General features: G+C 41.3%; 2 protein-coding genes across 4 annotated transcripts in view; one reads left to right on the top strand and one right to left on the bottom strand.

The window, feature by feature from the left end:
* The first annotated feature begins 1,091 nt into the window (after window positions 1-1,091).
* On the top strand, window positions 1,092-8,232 carry LOC124137892 (ceramide synthase-like). Its single transcript, XM_046504367.2, has 5 exons — window positions 1,092-1,247; window positions 3,282-3,365; window positions 5,245-5,449; window positions 6,362-6,457; window positions 7,772-8,232. The coding sequence occupies exons 1-5, from the start codon at window positions 1,105-1,107 to the stop codon at window positions 8,042-8,044; spliced, it is 801 nt and encodes a 266-aa protein (XP_046360323.2). The 5' UTR covers window positions 1,092-1,104; the 3' UTR covers window positions 8,045-8,232.
* Window positions 8,233-14,837: 6,605 nt separating this feature from the next.
* LOC124137837 (tRNA (uracil-5-)-methyltransferase homolog A-like) overlaps window positions 14,838-15,832 on the bottom strand; it is a 36,002-nt gene continuing 35,007 nt past the window's right edge. For all 3 annotated transcript variants that reach the window (XM_048385286.1, XM_048385287.1, XM_048385288.1), the window contains one exon: window positions 14,838-15,684. In XM_048385286.1, the coding sequence (XP_048241243.1) occupies window positions 15,306-15,684 (379 nt within the window). In that variant the 3' untranslated portion in view covers window positions 14,838-15,305. The remainder of the gene's footprint in view (window positions 15,685-15,832) is intronic.

Raw genomic sequence — 15,832 nt, 5'->3', positions numbered from 1 at the left:
CCGCCTCAGATGTGCAGGGATTGTCGCCAGAAGACCCGCCAGACGTCCCATTTTGACAGGAAACCACCGTCAAGAACGTCTACAGTGGTGCAGACAGCGTCTACGCTGGGCGGCCATGCAGTGGTGACAAGTTCTGTTCACTGACGAGTCTCGTTTTCACCTCAGCCACAGCGATAGACGGATTCGAGTGTACTGACGTCGAGGTGAACGTTACATCAATCATTGTGTCATGGAAGAAGATCGGTTCGGGGGCGGCAGCGTTATCGTATGGGGTGGGATTACAGCAAGACAGAGGACCCGTTTGATAGTGGTAGAGGGAAATCTTAATGGACAGCGCTAACGCGACGAGATCATCGGCCCTGTTGTTCTACCATTTTTGCGTCGTCATGGCCCAGGCATTACCTTTCAATAAGACAACGCTCGGCCTGGCCGGCTCGCTCCCCTGATCTCTCACCAATCGAGCACATGTGGGATGAGATGGATCGGCGCCTTCGACGTCAACCACGTGTTCCACAGACACTCCAGGAAACATGCTCCAGCAGATATGGACAGATATCCCACAGGACTTTGTGCATTCCATGAGACGAAGGTGTGTTGCTTGCATCGCAACCAGAGGTGGACACACACGCTATTGATTTGTAAATTGACATTTTGGCATGTTTATGTTTTTTTTATGAAATCACGCATTTTCAGTATGGCACATTAAACCATTTGAACACTTACATCTGTTGTAAACCGAAATTGTTTCAGATTTGGTTAAAAAACATAACTTTGCATTAAATCTTATTCATTGTCACAGGAACTTTTGTTGTTCAGTATATTTTCAGAGACTAAGCGTTAGTCTAACATAACATATAGACCTGCTATCAGCCAAGAGAACAGATGGTTTGCAAATTCAAAGAACGCAAACAACATAATCAATATACTCAATTTTATTTAAAATGTTTTGCAAGTTTGTATGAAAACTATTGAAAAAAACTCAGACAAAAATCATTTTCCGTGTTTATCCAGCAGGTGCTTGAATCCATATTTCGTAAATACCGCAGATTTGTAAGCGCGATATTGATTGGTCATTCAAGGTGAAGGTTACCATATTGTTGTCAAATGGCGACTGTGGTCGCAGATGTGTGCTTGCTAGTTGCCGGTTCCTTGTTTTATCCGTCGTTATACTACATACTGAGGAAAAGTTTGCAACATATATGGAAACATAGATTGTCTGTATGTGACATTTTCGAACTGAGCTTACGGTATGTTGTCATACTCTGTCATCAGCGATCGTAGCTCGGTATCCTAGGAAGATAATCGAACAGGATGCTCCTCGATACTGGTGCTCCGCCCATGTACATTCTGACATTATCTGTATTGGTTGTTACGGGCATATTTTCGTGACACTGGGCTGCACCTATTTGACATTAGGCACATCATCATCATCATCATCATTTTTACTATTAATGTCGTCGGACCGTTATGCACTGTCATGTTTTGCACCGGCCTTCACAGACCGCCTCCGTGGTCTAGTGGTAGAGCGTCCGCCCGGAGAGCGGAAGGTCCAGGGTTCGATCCCGGGCCGCGTCATACAAAAAGACGTTAAAAGATTGTACTTGTTGTTACCCTGTCTGGCGCTCGGCATTAAGGGGCTAAAACAAGGACTGGTCGGCTCGGAGTCAGTATACTGTGTCTGAGTGGGGTATTCATGTTAAACTGCGGCATGGTATCTCAGTGAGCTAGCACTATAAATCGGCATCAGGTCCGGACTAGTACAAGCAGCCACACACACATACACGTGCATGCACGTCGCTATATAAGTGCAATAATCTTGGACGCGACGTTAAACCCAATTTCACCTCACCTCACCTCACCGGCCTTCACAAGTTCCATCTGAGATTAGGATTATTATCATTACCGTATTCGACGTAATAAGCGCCCAGGACGCTCTCAAAATTAGAAATAGGGGGCTCTTATTAGAATATTATTTTGTCGGGGAAAAAAACAGAGTTGAACGATAGATTTTGTGGGTTATGCTGACAGCCTGAAATGTTTATATACGAGAGATATATTTTTTCCCGAATTTAATTTCCCATAATTAAGTGTGCATATAACGAGTGCGTATTATACGCGAATAAATAAGTATTGTGTACATTGATCAATCGGAAAGGGTGCTAAATTGGGATTGTTCACGAGCCAATATATTAGCAAAAATCGCCGTGGACGCTTATTAGAGTGGGGCGCTTATTACGTCGAATACGATATTATTATTATTATTATTATTATTATTATTATTTTCATCTGAGATTGTTATTATTGTTATTGTTATTGTTACTATTGTTATTATCGTAGGGGCGTTATGTACTGTCATGTTTTGCTATGTCCTCTGCAAGTTCCATCTGAGTTTAGATTAAGGAATATCGCCTAAACTTTTAAATTACCCCCCTGTTCCCAAACATGCACTTGCCTTTGAAGCAGGCATTAAATTGGTAAAGGATATGATTTTAATGTACCCATCTATTCAGAAACATTTGTTTCTTTGTTGTTAAATGCCACACTCAGCAATATCCAAGTTTTATAACAGAGGCCTTAAATCGAGGCTGGACCAAACAAAAAAGTGATTGAGTTATGTGCAACCTCCGTAACCATTGGGGTACAATGACACATAAATAATCATTCAAGTTCCTGAACCTGACCATGTAATCGTATCTCTTTTCTGCTCTCTATAAGTAATTTGATTTTGACATATCACTTACACAGAGCCACGGCCATTTTCTCCATGTTGACTGGTCAGGAATATGATGTCATGCTCTTTCATTGGTCATAACAATCAAATTGATGTCATCATTGTTTATGATGTCACAAGTAGATTACATCATCAGAACAAAAGTTTGAGTTCAGTGAAGTTTCTTAGGGGCTATTTTAATTCTATTTCTTAAATTATAATTGTTAACATATCGAATAATGTACTCAAAAGTCAATCCGTAAATCCTTTTAGTTTGTTGGTTATTCTCTAAATGTATATGTTATCAATGGTAAAGTCGACTTCAAAATTTACTCAGCTTTCTCAAATCGTTGTTAAAGTCATACATTTATGCAGCTCTGTGGAGAAATATCTCATAACAATTATCAAGCAATTCACACTCAGCTCCAGGAAGAGAAGATGTGTTGGAGTCCTGGGCCTACTTCTGATCTTCACTCTGACTACCCTAAGCCTAAAGTATGGGAATGCTGATAATCTTTGCACTAAGATTGCTTTGTGTGTGTGGACCCTGAGGGTAACTTGTTTATTTCAGATGTGTCTCAAGCATCCAAGCAGTCATATCATGTGTGGTTGGAGTGATTATCATCAGATCCTGCCCAGACATCATGTACGATCAGTAAGTAGTGCAGTTGCAGTTTCTCAATTTCATCAAGACCGGCTCCGTGGTCTAGTGGTAGAGCGTCCGCCCGCCCGGAGAGCGGAAGGTCCGGGGTTCAATCACCGGCTGTGTCGTACCAAAAGACGTTAAAAGATGGTACTTGTTGTTACCCTATCTGGCACTCGGCATTAAAGGGCTAACACAAGGACTGGTCGTCTCGGAGTCAGTATACTGTGTCTGAGTTGGGTATTCATGTTAAACTGCGGCATGGTATCTCAGTGTGCTAGCTCTAAATCGGCATCAGTCCGGACTAGTACAAGCAGCCACACACACACACGTGCATGCACGTCGCTATATAAGTGCAATAATCTTTGACACGACGTTAAACCCAATTTCACCTCACCTCAATTTCATCGATGATTGATGATACCAGTTCCCAAACAAGGAATTATAAATTACTTCTGTTATTGATAATGTAACGGAGAAGAGGCGAGTGGATTCTACTTTCCAGAGTCAACAGATTTTAGTGATTTCTCCAATTTGAGCCATGTTAGGTATATAATGTCTATAATTTTGCATAGTGACTTATATATAGTGGTGTCAGTTTTACCGTAAAAGGTGACTATGCTTGTCGTAAAAGGCGACTAACGGGATCGGGTGGTCAGACTCGCTGACTTGGTTCATGCATGTCATCGATCCCAATTGCCTGGATCGATGCTCATGCTTTAATCACTGGATTGTCTGGTCCACACTCGATTATTTACAGACCGCCGTCATATAGCTGGAATATTGCTGAGTGCGGCGTTAAACAACAAACCAACCAACCAACCAAAACTTGTTTTAAATGAATGTTCAGAATGCCCAATGAATTCCTTAATTTCGAAACACTTGGCAGTGTTACTGACAGAAATTGAACATGTTCCAGGGGTTCTGTAGGCTTCAAGCTGTACTGTTTGCATCTAGGCCCCCAGAAAATTGAGCATCTTCCCGAGGCAAGGGAGTTAACTGACTATAAAAGTCCAGTTTCCACCCTTGCCGAACGAGGCTGGAATTACTGGGCTCGATCGTTGCGCCACCAGTGGCTATTACCAGTTATGTCCCTTCTAAGCCTCTCCTATGGACCAATCAGATTCCACCTCTTGCATCACTTGCTTTTGCTTCACATAAAATGGTGGCGCTGAGTCAGGACGATCTGATCGATAATCAAGATCTCTATTGTGATAAAACGGGTCTTACATCGCGAAATGCATCAAATCACATGAGCACCTTGATTAAAAACATGAAAAGATGTGGAAAATATCTGCTGACAACAAGTTGGCGGTGCACATACTTTGCAAATCCTGCAATCGACCGAAATCTGCACGACGGTTTACGAACCGGATTTCGATTTCGGTGCGAGATTTTGATTGGACTATGCATAGACTCCATAATACCAGCCTAGTTCGGCAAGGGTGGAAACTGGACTTTTATAGTCAGTTAACTCTATTGCCTCGGGAAGATGAAAATTGAGATACAGTAAACTACTGTCATAATTATCTCAAAGGGACCACTAATTTTAGTTTGTTATCACCAGAGTTCGTTATAAGCATATGTACAACATATATACATTGTTTGATAGGCATTACTTAGATTAGAAGTTGATGGATGACAAAGTAGACTTCTTTAATACTGTAAAGGCAACGTTTTGGTATAGATCCTTATACCACTGTAAAGCAAGACTGGAAAAAGAAACTTTAACATCTATACACAAAATGGACAGAACCAAAAAAAAGTTCTTTATATCCGGCAGGTTTGTTATAAGCATGTTCGTTATAAACATAGTTTACTGTATTTAACTTTAGTGTCATCTCAGTGGCGTCTTTACCATGATCCTAAAGTTCTCTATGTTGTTTTCCAGGAGCTGGCTCACCAACAGTTACGCCAAGTTTGTGGTGCCGTACTTCTACTACGACACCTGGGCCATGTACAGGACACACTGGTACCTCTACCCTGACGTGCAGACCATGCCCCGGGGTCGGCGGGTGCAACACTTCCTCCGCTCCAACGCCATGATGATGGTCCATCATGTGGTGCTGCCTCTTGTGTTCTTCCCCTTAGTGCTGGTAGGTGGAGCTAGTGGGTACACGTTTACAATGACAGCTTAAACATTTACTTGTGCATTTAACCTCACACCTCACTGACTATGCTCACACCTCACTGTGCAGAGGTGAACTCCGATGATGGTGAGTTTGAAACAGACATTCCCCAAACTGTGATCATCCTGTTGGACATGCATCACTTCCAGGCCTCCAGGGGCGGTCGGGTAGCCTGGTGGTCAAAGCGTTCGCTCGTCACGCCGAAGACCCGGGTTCAATTCCCGACATGGGTACAATGTGTGAAGCCCATTTCTGGTGTCCCCCGCCGTGATATTGCCGGAATATTGCTAAAAGCGGCGTAAAACCATATTCACTCACTCACTCCAGCCCTCCATCATCAAACAAAACACTGTTCAAAGCAGCGTTTAACCTCACTTAACACTCTCAGACTGATCTGGTTTACACTATACTCGTACTAAACTTTTGTTTGAATCATGCACTATTCTATATCATTTAATGTGACAAAAAGCAAGTTTCAAAAGTTTATGATTGATCCTCAGTGGATTGTTGTCTGTGTTTCCTGTGTCAAACTGGGCTTTGTAAAATATAATATTTCTAAACTTATCCAAACTCACACTATGCATTTCTCCTTATTCCTCAATCATGGTGTGGAAACGCCCTAGAACAAAGTTTCCAGCTTCAAAAAACAATCACCCCAACACATCCCATACATCACCAAATCACCACTGTGATCACAGGTCACGCACCACTGCAGCCCGTGCGACACGACCCCTGTGACACATCCAGATCAGATCGCAGGGGTCATGTCGCATGAGATTGCAGTGGTGCGTGACCCATGACCACACTGGTGGTTTAAGATGCAAAACTAAATCTTTCAACATGTTCAACATTTATTTCAATGCGTGTATTTGTTTGCAGTTTTTACGAGATGGAAAGGGTGATTTCTTTGTTGGAGTTTTCTACCTCTTTGAAATGGCGGTACCATTTATTGCTGCCAGATTTGCCTTATTGCAGGTTTGTGTTACTATATTGTCTTGAGCATAGTTCACCCCAAGCATAATGCACACCCCTCGCTAGGGGATGCAGTATTCTAAAAAAACATTTTTGAGTATTATGTGCAGTAAAAGAATACATTGTATCCCTTCACCGAATTGAGGTATATGAGTGAGTGAGTGAGTGAGTATGGTTTTACGCCGCTTTTAGCAATATTCCAGCAATATCACGGCGGGGGACACCAGAAAATGGGCTTCACACATTGTACCCATGTCGGGAATGGAACCCGGGTCTTCGGCGTGACGAGCGAACGCTTTAACCACTAGGCTACCCGACCGCCCCTTGAGGTATATAAACAGGTGATAACAAACTTGGTCGATAAAAATGAGAAATTTGTGATGAGACATTACTAGACATAATGGTACTTGATATTATTACGCAGTTACCAACATAGCAGTGCCATATGGTCCGATGCAATGAAATGTTTTACGTGAAGACACGGCTTTATCAGGTTTATTATCAGCCATGACAGGACATTTTCATCCTTATCTTATTTATAGAAATTCAGATTTAGTTATCTCTAAAAACTTGTTCGACAATGAAACCAAAATTCTCGTAAAAGTTTCAAGTAGGGAAATCTTGCTGAAATCAATGTTTGTCAAACTGGTTGAATTTTCTTCAAAAGATTGGATCACAATTACTGACAGTCTGGAACTGCAGGCATTATGACCAGGATCATGCCTTGTCATTGTATCATAATTGGGAGATCGATGCTCATGATGTCAGTCACTGGATTGTCTGGTCCAGACTCGATTATTTACAGACCGCTGTCATACAGCTAGAATATTGCTAAGTGCGGCGTTAAACAACAAACAAACAAACAAACAAATGATAAACAACCTGTAGGGACCTATTTTTAACCAAGCTGGCGTTTTACATATGAACATTGGTCAACATAAACGAAGTGACCAGGGGGTATTTTAAAGTGTAAAATGTAAAATGCAATGACGTTTTATGCAGGACGTAATGTACAAATATGAATGCCAATGTCTATTTCGCCAACCCATGAAGATCCGGGGTAGAATAGGTCTTCAGCAACCCATGCTACTTCATCGTATCATAATTGGGAGATCGATGCTCATGAGGACAATCACTGGATTGTCTGGTCCAGACTCGATTATTTACAGACCGCCGTCATATAGCTGGAATACTGCTGAGTGTGGCGTTAGCAACAAACAAACAAACAATGAACAAACGTTAGTCATGACACCACCAGTCGCCGTACCGCTTGAAAACTATGTATTGTGTGCTAACATGTCAACTGTTATCTTGCAGCTGAAGCTGAAACACACCGTCCTGTACGCCGTGGTGGGACTGCTGATGATTGCAGTGTTTTTCATCAGCCGTGTGCTGATATTCCCGTATCTGTTCTGGTCGTACGCTCGCTATGAGGGCATCCCCATCACCCACGTCCCCTCCACCATCCCCATCAAGTGCAGCGTCAGCTGCCTCGGACTCCTGTTTCTGCAGTTCTACTGGCTGTACTTGATGGTCAGGGGTGCATTTAAATTCTTTTATAAGATCTTCCAACACAGAAAGAGCAGCTGATATCTATCCAGGGTGCAATTGAACACAGCAACGAGGCCTGTCTGAAGATATCCACCCCCTTGGGACTTGTTATGTCATGTGTTCATTCCCAAATTGAAACAATATGTTAAACCCAGAAATCTGTACGTACAAGAACCTAGTGTGAAACCAACAAACAACCAACAAGTGGTACACAATCAACAAATGTTTTACAAAAATTAACAAGATATACAAATTACTGCACAGCAATTACAATGGCAGTACACAATAGAGTGGTAGTATAATATTCAATGACAATAAACAATTTGATGGCAGTGGTCAGTATCAGATACAAAATACAGTGGTCAGTATCAGATACAAAATACAGTGGTAATAGCAAAAGTCAGTGATGATAATATATATTCACCCAGCGGTGACCCATCTGAGATGGGCTGGCAGGGAATCAGGGACGATGAGTGATCCTCACATGAAAGCTGGTCTTGATGTGATGAAAATGCCTGAGAGATACGTAAACACGCTATTGTCCCCTTATATACAGCCTACCCAGCCAGTGGTAAGTTCCAGACAGTGCCTTTACCTGTCCATCGTCACTAGCACTTTCTCAGTTGTTCTATAAGACACTATCACCATCTACAGTATATCAGACCGGAAGTTTACACACCACGCTAGCATCTAGATATAGTAACTTCCTGACGACTGATCACTGTCCAAAAACAATGCAAATGAGCATCTACCGAATCTAAACAGGAACATGTGTTTTACAATCTCTGTCAAACAACAAAATACACTGCCATTTAACTGGTATGGTTTAGTGATTTGGATGGACTCCGAACTGATATTTCAAAGATTATTCCCCACTTCTGATCTCATTGCTGTAGTGTTATTTATTTTAAGTGTAGGTGTAATGTATTTATGCAGCCATGTTAAGATTGTTAATGCAAATGATTTCACACTATTCAAGACTTCAATTAAGATCAGTCCAATTAAACTTTCTGTTTGTGATACGAACCTAAATGTTTATAGAGCCACTGATTTTACTTCTCGTTTATTCTCCACTTCTTCTTTTCCATTTCTACTTTTGAAAATGGATTAGTCTGTCCTTCATCTTTTGTTTAAATTTGCCTGCAGGACACACATTTTTATCGAGCCACTGATTTTACTTCTCGTTTATTCTCCACTTCTTCTTTTCCATTTTTACTATTAAAAATGGATTAGTCTGTCCTTCATCTTTTGTTTAAATTTGCCTGCAGGACACAAATTTTTATCGAGCCACTGACTTTACTGCTCATTTATTCTCTTCTTCTTTTCCATTTTTACTTTTGAAAATGGATTAGTATTCCCATCATTTTTTGTTAAATCCTGCTGCATTCTGTGTTTTATTGTATTTATGCATATCACTCACAGACATTATCGTGTTGATGACAATCACAGATAATTATGGTTAAAGCATATCAAGATGTATAAAAGCCATGTTACACACTTATTTTATCAGTGAAAACTATTTTGCTCGATGAAAATGTCTGTGTTTTTGTGTTATGTTAAAGTAGACAAGCCAGTGAAAGTTTGAAACTATTCTTGTCCATGTAGGACCATACATTGTAAGGGAGCAACTATTTGATTTCCCCCCATTGAAAATCCAATCATTGCTCCTTAATCCACATTATGTTACATGCTCAGTCATGAAAACCTCCATCTTCCCAAGGAAAGGGAGTTAACTTACTATAAAAGTCCAGTTTCCACCCTGGCCGAACCAGACTGCAATTACGGAGTTATATTTTAGCTGGACTAACGAGTCTATGCATAGTCCTATCAAAATCGTATAACAAAATCAACATCTGGTTCGTAAACTGCCATGCAGATTTTGGTCGATAGCAGGATTTGCAAAGCATGTGTACCATCAACTTGGAGTCAACAGATATTTTCCAAATCTTTTCATGTTTTTGATCAAGGTACTCACGTGATTTGATGCACTTCAAGAAAGTAAGACCTGTTTTATTACAATATGAATTTTGACATCAATCAGATCGTTTTCATTTGGCACCACCATTTTGTTTGAAGAAAATGCAAGTGATACCTGAGGTGAGGTGAGGTGAGGTGAAATTGGGTTTAATGTCGGGTCCAAGATTATTGCACTTATATAGCGACTTGCATGCATGTGTGTGTGTTTATGTGGCTGCTTGTACTAGTCAGGACTGATGCCAATTTATAGTGCTAGCTCACTGAGATACCATGCCGCAGTTTAACATGAATACCCCACTCAGACACAGTATACTGACTCCAAGCCGACTAGTCCTTGTTTTAGCCCCTTAATGCTGAGCGCAAGACAGGGTAACAACAAGTACCATCTTTTAACGTCTTTTGGTATGACGCGGACGGGGATCGAACTCCGGACCTTCCGCTATCCGGGCGGACGCTCTACCACAAGACCACAGAGGCGGTTTTTCCATTCTTGAAAATGACTGGGATGACTGCTATGGTGTCAAACGGCAGCCATGTTGTAGAGTGAGGAAAATGCTTTAAATGGACTAAAGAGTCCTCATCACAGGCGGATCCAGAGGGGCCCAGGGGGTTGACGTCCCCCATTTGAAAACCAAATGTAGTATGTTGTAGGCAGTAAAATTTACTGTTAGAGGATTTTGATATTTTGGACTCCTCACTGGATCTGCCCTTGCTCAGTGTGGACTCCAAATTTTTTTCACTCTGAGAGTAATTTTAAGTCTAAAGGACCTATGACTAGGTCTTAAGAAGATTCTTTGACGAAAGAGTTACTCTTAGAGAATTCTCAATATTTTCTACACTGAGGAGTAACTCTTTATTCTGAGAATGTTTATAAATATGACCCAAGGTGTCTCGTGTCTACTGGGGTGTTATAATACCAGTATCATATCACAATACTATACAGTATTCTTACAGAAGAGACCGCCAGCCTGATATAGGTGTTTATCATCCTTCAGTCAGTTCTACGATGAATGATACTCTGAACTGTTATTGAAGTAATGGAAAATGACTGACTAAAAAGAACATATTTTGACTGTATTTGTGTTTAAGCAAAACATACTCACGGTATTGACTGCAAGTAGTATGCATTTGTGTTGTTTCATTTATACTGGAATGAATTTGACAACAAATTGTTGGGTTCCTTTACTTACATACTAGTGGATAACTGGCTTTTAATACACGAAATGCTTGTTGTAAGAGGCGACTATGCTTGTCGTAAGAGGCGACTAGCGGGATTGGATGGTCAGGCTTGCTGACTTGGTTGATGCATGTCATCGTATCCAAATTGCGTGGAACGATGCTCATGATGTCAATCACTGGATTGTCTGGTCCAGACTCGATTAGTTACAGACCGCTGTCATTTAGCTGGAATACTGCTGAGTGCGGCGTTAAACAACAAAAAGACAAAATAAACAAATATTACAGGAATGTTGGAACCGTGCAAGATACAGACATGTCGAATGATGAGAGTTTGTGGTGCTCAGACCCATTTGTGATAACCAGCCAGGCCTTGGTTTTAACACCAACTAATCAGGGAAGAGGAAAGCAATATTTCCCTGTCAACATTGTGATGTATTGCTGCACAATCTTTGTAATAACAAAATAGACATTGTTTTTAAGATCAAACAATTTGTGATCATGAGAGCAGTATTTTCTTGGACTTACAACCTAACCTCATCCAGCTTTTGGGGGCACGGGTGGCCCAGTCGTCTAAGGCGCTATGATTCGCTGTGCAGAGTTGCGGCCCTTGGGCACGCCAGAAACCTATGATTGTGGGTTCGAATCCCGGATCACCCCAATTATGTTTCTAGGTTTGTCAGCACCATACCCATCACCGAAGTGGTAAACGTCCGAGACCTGCATCACTTCGGGCTTTCCTCCCACATTAAGCTGACACGCCGTGATATAAATGGAATACTGTTAAAAGCAGCGTTAAACTCAACTCACTCATTCACTCATCCAGCTAGTATCACCAGTGGGGTGATGAGTGATTCTTTAGCTCAGCCTACTGGCTAAAAGAAAATTGACAATGAAATGTAACATCTAAAAATGATTTATATTTTGTCCTGAACCTTTTCAATCTGTTGTTTGTGTTTATTTACCTGGTAGATAGAGAGCTAAGTACTGATTTTTGATTGAAAATAATATTTATATTTTGATTAATTTTAACAGCTCAGGCTGGTTAGTTTTCTTGACATTGTGTTTAAATAAAACAATTTGTATTTTTTCTCTCTATTCGTTGCATATTCATATTGATTCATATTGGTGTCTTTTTCTAGGTACGGTATTCACAAATAATTTTGAAAAATGTTTTCACATATTATCAAAAGTTTTAAGATATGAAAATATGAAATTAATGCATTTTTTCTATTGGAATCGTCTTGTTTGCTATGACAAATGTGTATTTTTTTAGGATGACAAAACAACGACTTAACCGATTTATGAAGTGCCATAGAGCCTAGCGCAAAAGTATTTTATTTTGAACAGGTAGAAATATGTTCTATGCATGTTATAAGCGTCCAAGAAGTCTTCTTATGTTTTATTCCTATTTACATCACACAATTTACCCATGATCAGGATTATAATTGGTTTCCCTAGCAACCCATGCTGGTTGTAAGAGGCGACTAACGGGATCAGGTGGTCAGGCTCACCACTTGGTTGATACATTTCATAGTATCCCAATTGTGTAGATCAATGCTCATGATGTCAATGACTGGATTGTCTGGTCCAGACTCAGTTATTTACAGGCTGACACTTTAGCTGGAATATTGCTGAGTGCAGCGTTAGACCACAAACGAATAAACATATCACAATTCCAAACATGACATTCCATCAATGTTTTATCCATGATTTTATGAGTGTTGTTGATGATGTGTAATGGTGTTGTCTTTTGGTGTACAGGATCCTTAAAGCTCCTTATATTGGCTAGTCATGAGTTTGAATCCCATGTTTGGGACTGCATCTCATATTTCCTCTACTAGATGCCCAGTGTCTACCTTTTTTTTTGTGAAAGACGTTGACCCGGCGTCTTTTTGAGACATGGCATAGATTCTGTTTAATGGTAGCACAGTGGGAACTCACTTCCTTATTGAATCCCAAATCCTAGTCATATACAAATGGACCCGTGAATATTCCGGGGTAGAATAGTTCTTCAGCAACCCATGCTTGCCGTAAAAGGTGACTATGCTTGTCGGAAAAGGCGACTATGCTTGTCGTAAAAGGCGATTAAGGGGATCGGGTGGTCAGACTCGCTGACTTGGTTGATGCATGTCATCGATCCCAATTGTGTGGTACGATGCTCATAATGTCAATCACTGGATTGTCTGGTCCAGACTCGATTATTTACAGACCGCCGTCATATAGCTGGAATACTGCTGAGTGCGGTGTTAAACATCAAACCAACGAACCAAATCATATACAAAGGGTACATTTACAGGAAATGGTCATTATTAATCCCCAACATATCACAGTATTAGAGACCCGGCATCTAATAGAGGAAATGTGGTATTTAATATTCTTGGGGAAGGGGGAGGGGGCTGGGATGTTTGTTTAAGACATATTTTTAATGTGCTCACAACCCTACAAATGAAAAATGTGCCAATCCCTTATGAGGCTTGGTCATCCTCTATACCTCACCGGCTCACATTTCGGTAAACTTACACTGCCCCCTGGATCCATTCCCGGGTTCTCGCGATCTCAAATTACCTGCCCTTGATTTACATATCATTTTATCGACCAATCAAACATTGAGATAAGGAAAAAGGAAATGGGTAAAGGAGGACCTGCCACTGCCAGATTTGGTCGACATGAAGACATCCTTTCCTTTAAAAAGATGTTTGTGGTAGGGCTGGGACGAGTCCAAATTTACTACCCGGGTACCCACTCCCCTATTACCCGTCCCTACTAGGATACCCGCTGTAGGTCTCAAGAGATAGGTACATAATGTCGATTAGGAAGAGTTTGACCATAGCCCTGGATAAAATGTATTTAGACATATCAAACGATCAGGTCATGCATACACTGAAGTTGACTTAAGTTGTATCTATATTCAAACATAAAATTTAGAAGGAATGGGTGCATAGTCAGAAACAAATGTGAAAATTAGTGACTTGTAGTGTAACCATATAGTTCTAGATACTTTTTGTCATTAAACACTATATCACACGACTAATCACGTGTCCGGGTAGTCCAGTGGGTACCTGGGTCCTCAGTACCCACCCGACCTCAGTACCCAAGTTACCCGTCCAAGCATTAGTTTGTGGGCATTCCTTTGTGTTCCGGGTAGTCCTGTGGGTACCTGGGTCCTCAGTACCCACCCGACCCGAGTACCCAAGTTACCTGTCCAAGCATTAGTTTGTGGGCATTCCTTTGTGTTCCGGGTAGTCCTGTGGGTACCTGGGTCCTTCTCAGTACCCACCCGACCGGAGTACCCAAGTTACCTGTCCAAGCCCTAGTTTGTGGGCATTCCTTTGTGTGTCAGTGAGTTTGGGCTGGCACCTATTGTTGATATCACCAGCACAACATTGAGGCTGGTTTGTAGGCTGAGTAGCGTAGCAAATCAAATGGGCTAATGAAATTCAAGGGTGGGTAATTTGAGATAGCAAGAACCACAGGAATGGATCAGGGGTTGGTGTCGTTTACCGAAATGTGAGCCCTGGAGATGTGGAGGATGGAGCCTTGGTGTGGCATTTCATGCAATACTGCGGTATTGTAGATGTAGTCATCACAGAATGCTCAAGTTTGTTATGTTGTTGATTCTATTTATTTCAGCACTTGCCAGTATGTCTAATAAAATATATTTAACTTGTCTTCATGGTCTTTCATGTTCATTGTCATCTTCCCGAGGCATGTGAGTTAACTGACTTTAAAAGTCCAGTTTCCATCCTTGCTGACCAAGGCTGGAATTTCTGCATAGTCAGATCAAAACTGCTGTGCAGATTTTGGTTATATTGCAGGATTTGCAGAGCTATGAGTACCCTCATCTGGGCATCAAACGATATTGTCTAAATCTTTTCATATTTTTAATGAAGGTGTTCCAATGACAGTGGCCAAACTGGTCTGCATGTTCTCCTTGATTTACTGATTTAGAAATAATTCACCTTACACTTTTATAAAATAAGCCAACATAGTACCATAAAAGTCACAATTACCTTTGAATATTTATTACAAAAGATGAATAACATCTTACAAGGCATATCTGTGAACATAATAAAATATCCTGTTTTCCCCTTTCCTACTTCAACCATTTGACCCCCGACCCCCCCTGAACTCCTCCTTCAGTTCATCACTGTTTACCATCCCCTTCCGTAACAACCCCATCCTTTCCTGAACCCTCGTCAGTCACACTTGAAGCAGTGTCTTTGACACTGTCCATCAAACTCAAAGCAGTGTCTTTGACACTGTCAGTCGGACTCAAAGCAGTTTCTTTGGCACTATCGGTCAGACTCGAAGCAGTGTCTTGCACACACTGAGACTGACTTGTGTCGGTGTCGGCTCCTGTCTCCCTCGTGGTGTGTGGGTCGGTCCTGCTGCTGTTCTCCATATCCCTCTCGAATACTATGATGAGTTCACAGTGGGGTGTCTGGGGGAAGAGGTCAACAGGGATGGCCTTGACCGGCAGGAAGACCCCACCTCGATGCTTCTTGCTCTCCTTGCGAATGAGACTGGAAAGTGAATGCAAATACTGTGAGGAGGGTTATCAGTGCCAAATTGTGATGCAATATGCACCCTCAAATCCAATTTGAAGTTGAATGTACCCTCGCGTAACCTTGATTCGTGGATATAAGGAAAGTTCACCCAAATTCGTGGTTT

The sequence above is a fragment of the Haliotis rufescens genome, unplaced genomic scaffold (genome assembly GCF_023055435.1).
Source record: "Haliotis rufescens isolate VD_foot unplaced genomic scaffold, xgHalRufe1.0.p SCAF_57, whole genome shotgun sequence".
NCBI classification, from domain to species: domain Eukaryota; kingdom Metazoa; phylum Mollusca; class Gastropoda; order Lepetellida; family Haliotidae; genus Haliotis; species Haliotis rufescens.
Note: the sequence above shows the minus strand (reverse complement) of the source record. Positions and strands in the feature narration are given on the sequence as shown.

Bases quoted from the DNA above. Each gene is read 5' to 3' on its own strand.
- LOC124137892 (XM_046504367.2), top strand. From the start codon at position 1,105: ATGGCGACTGTGGTCGCAGATGTGTGCTTGCTAGTTGCCGGTTCCTTG. The intron at 1,248-3,281 runs GTATGTTGTCAT...TGTTTATTTCAG, and splicing joins ATTTTCGAACTGAGCTTACG to ATGTGTCTCAAGCATCCAAG. The intron at 6,458-7,771 runs GTTTGTGTTACT...GTTATCTTGCAG, and splicing joins CCAGATTTGCCTTATTGCAG to CTGAAGCTGAAACACACCGT.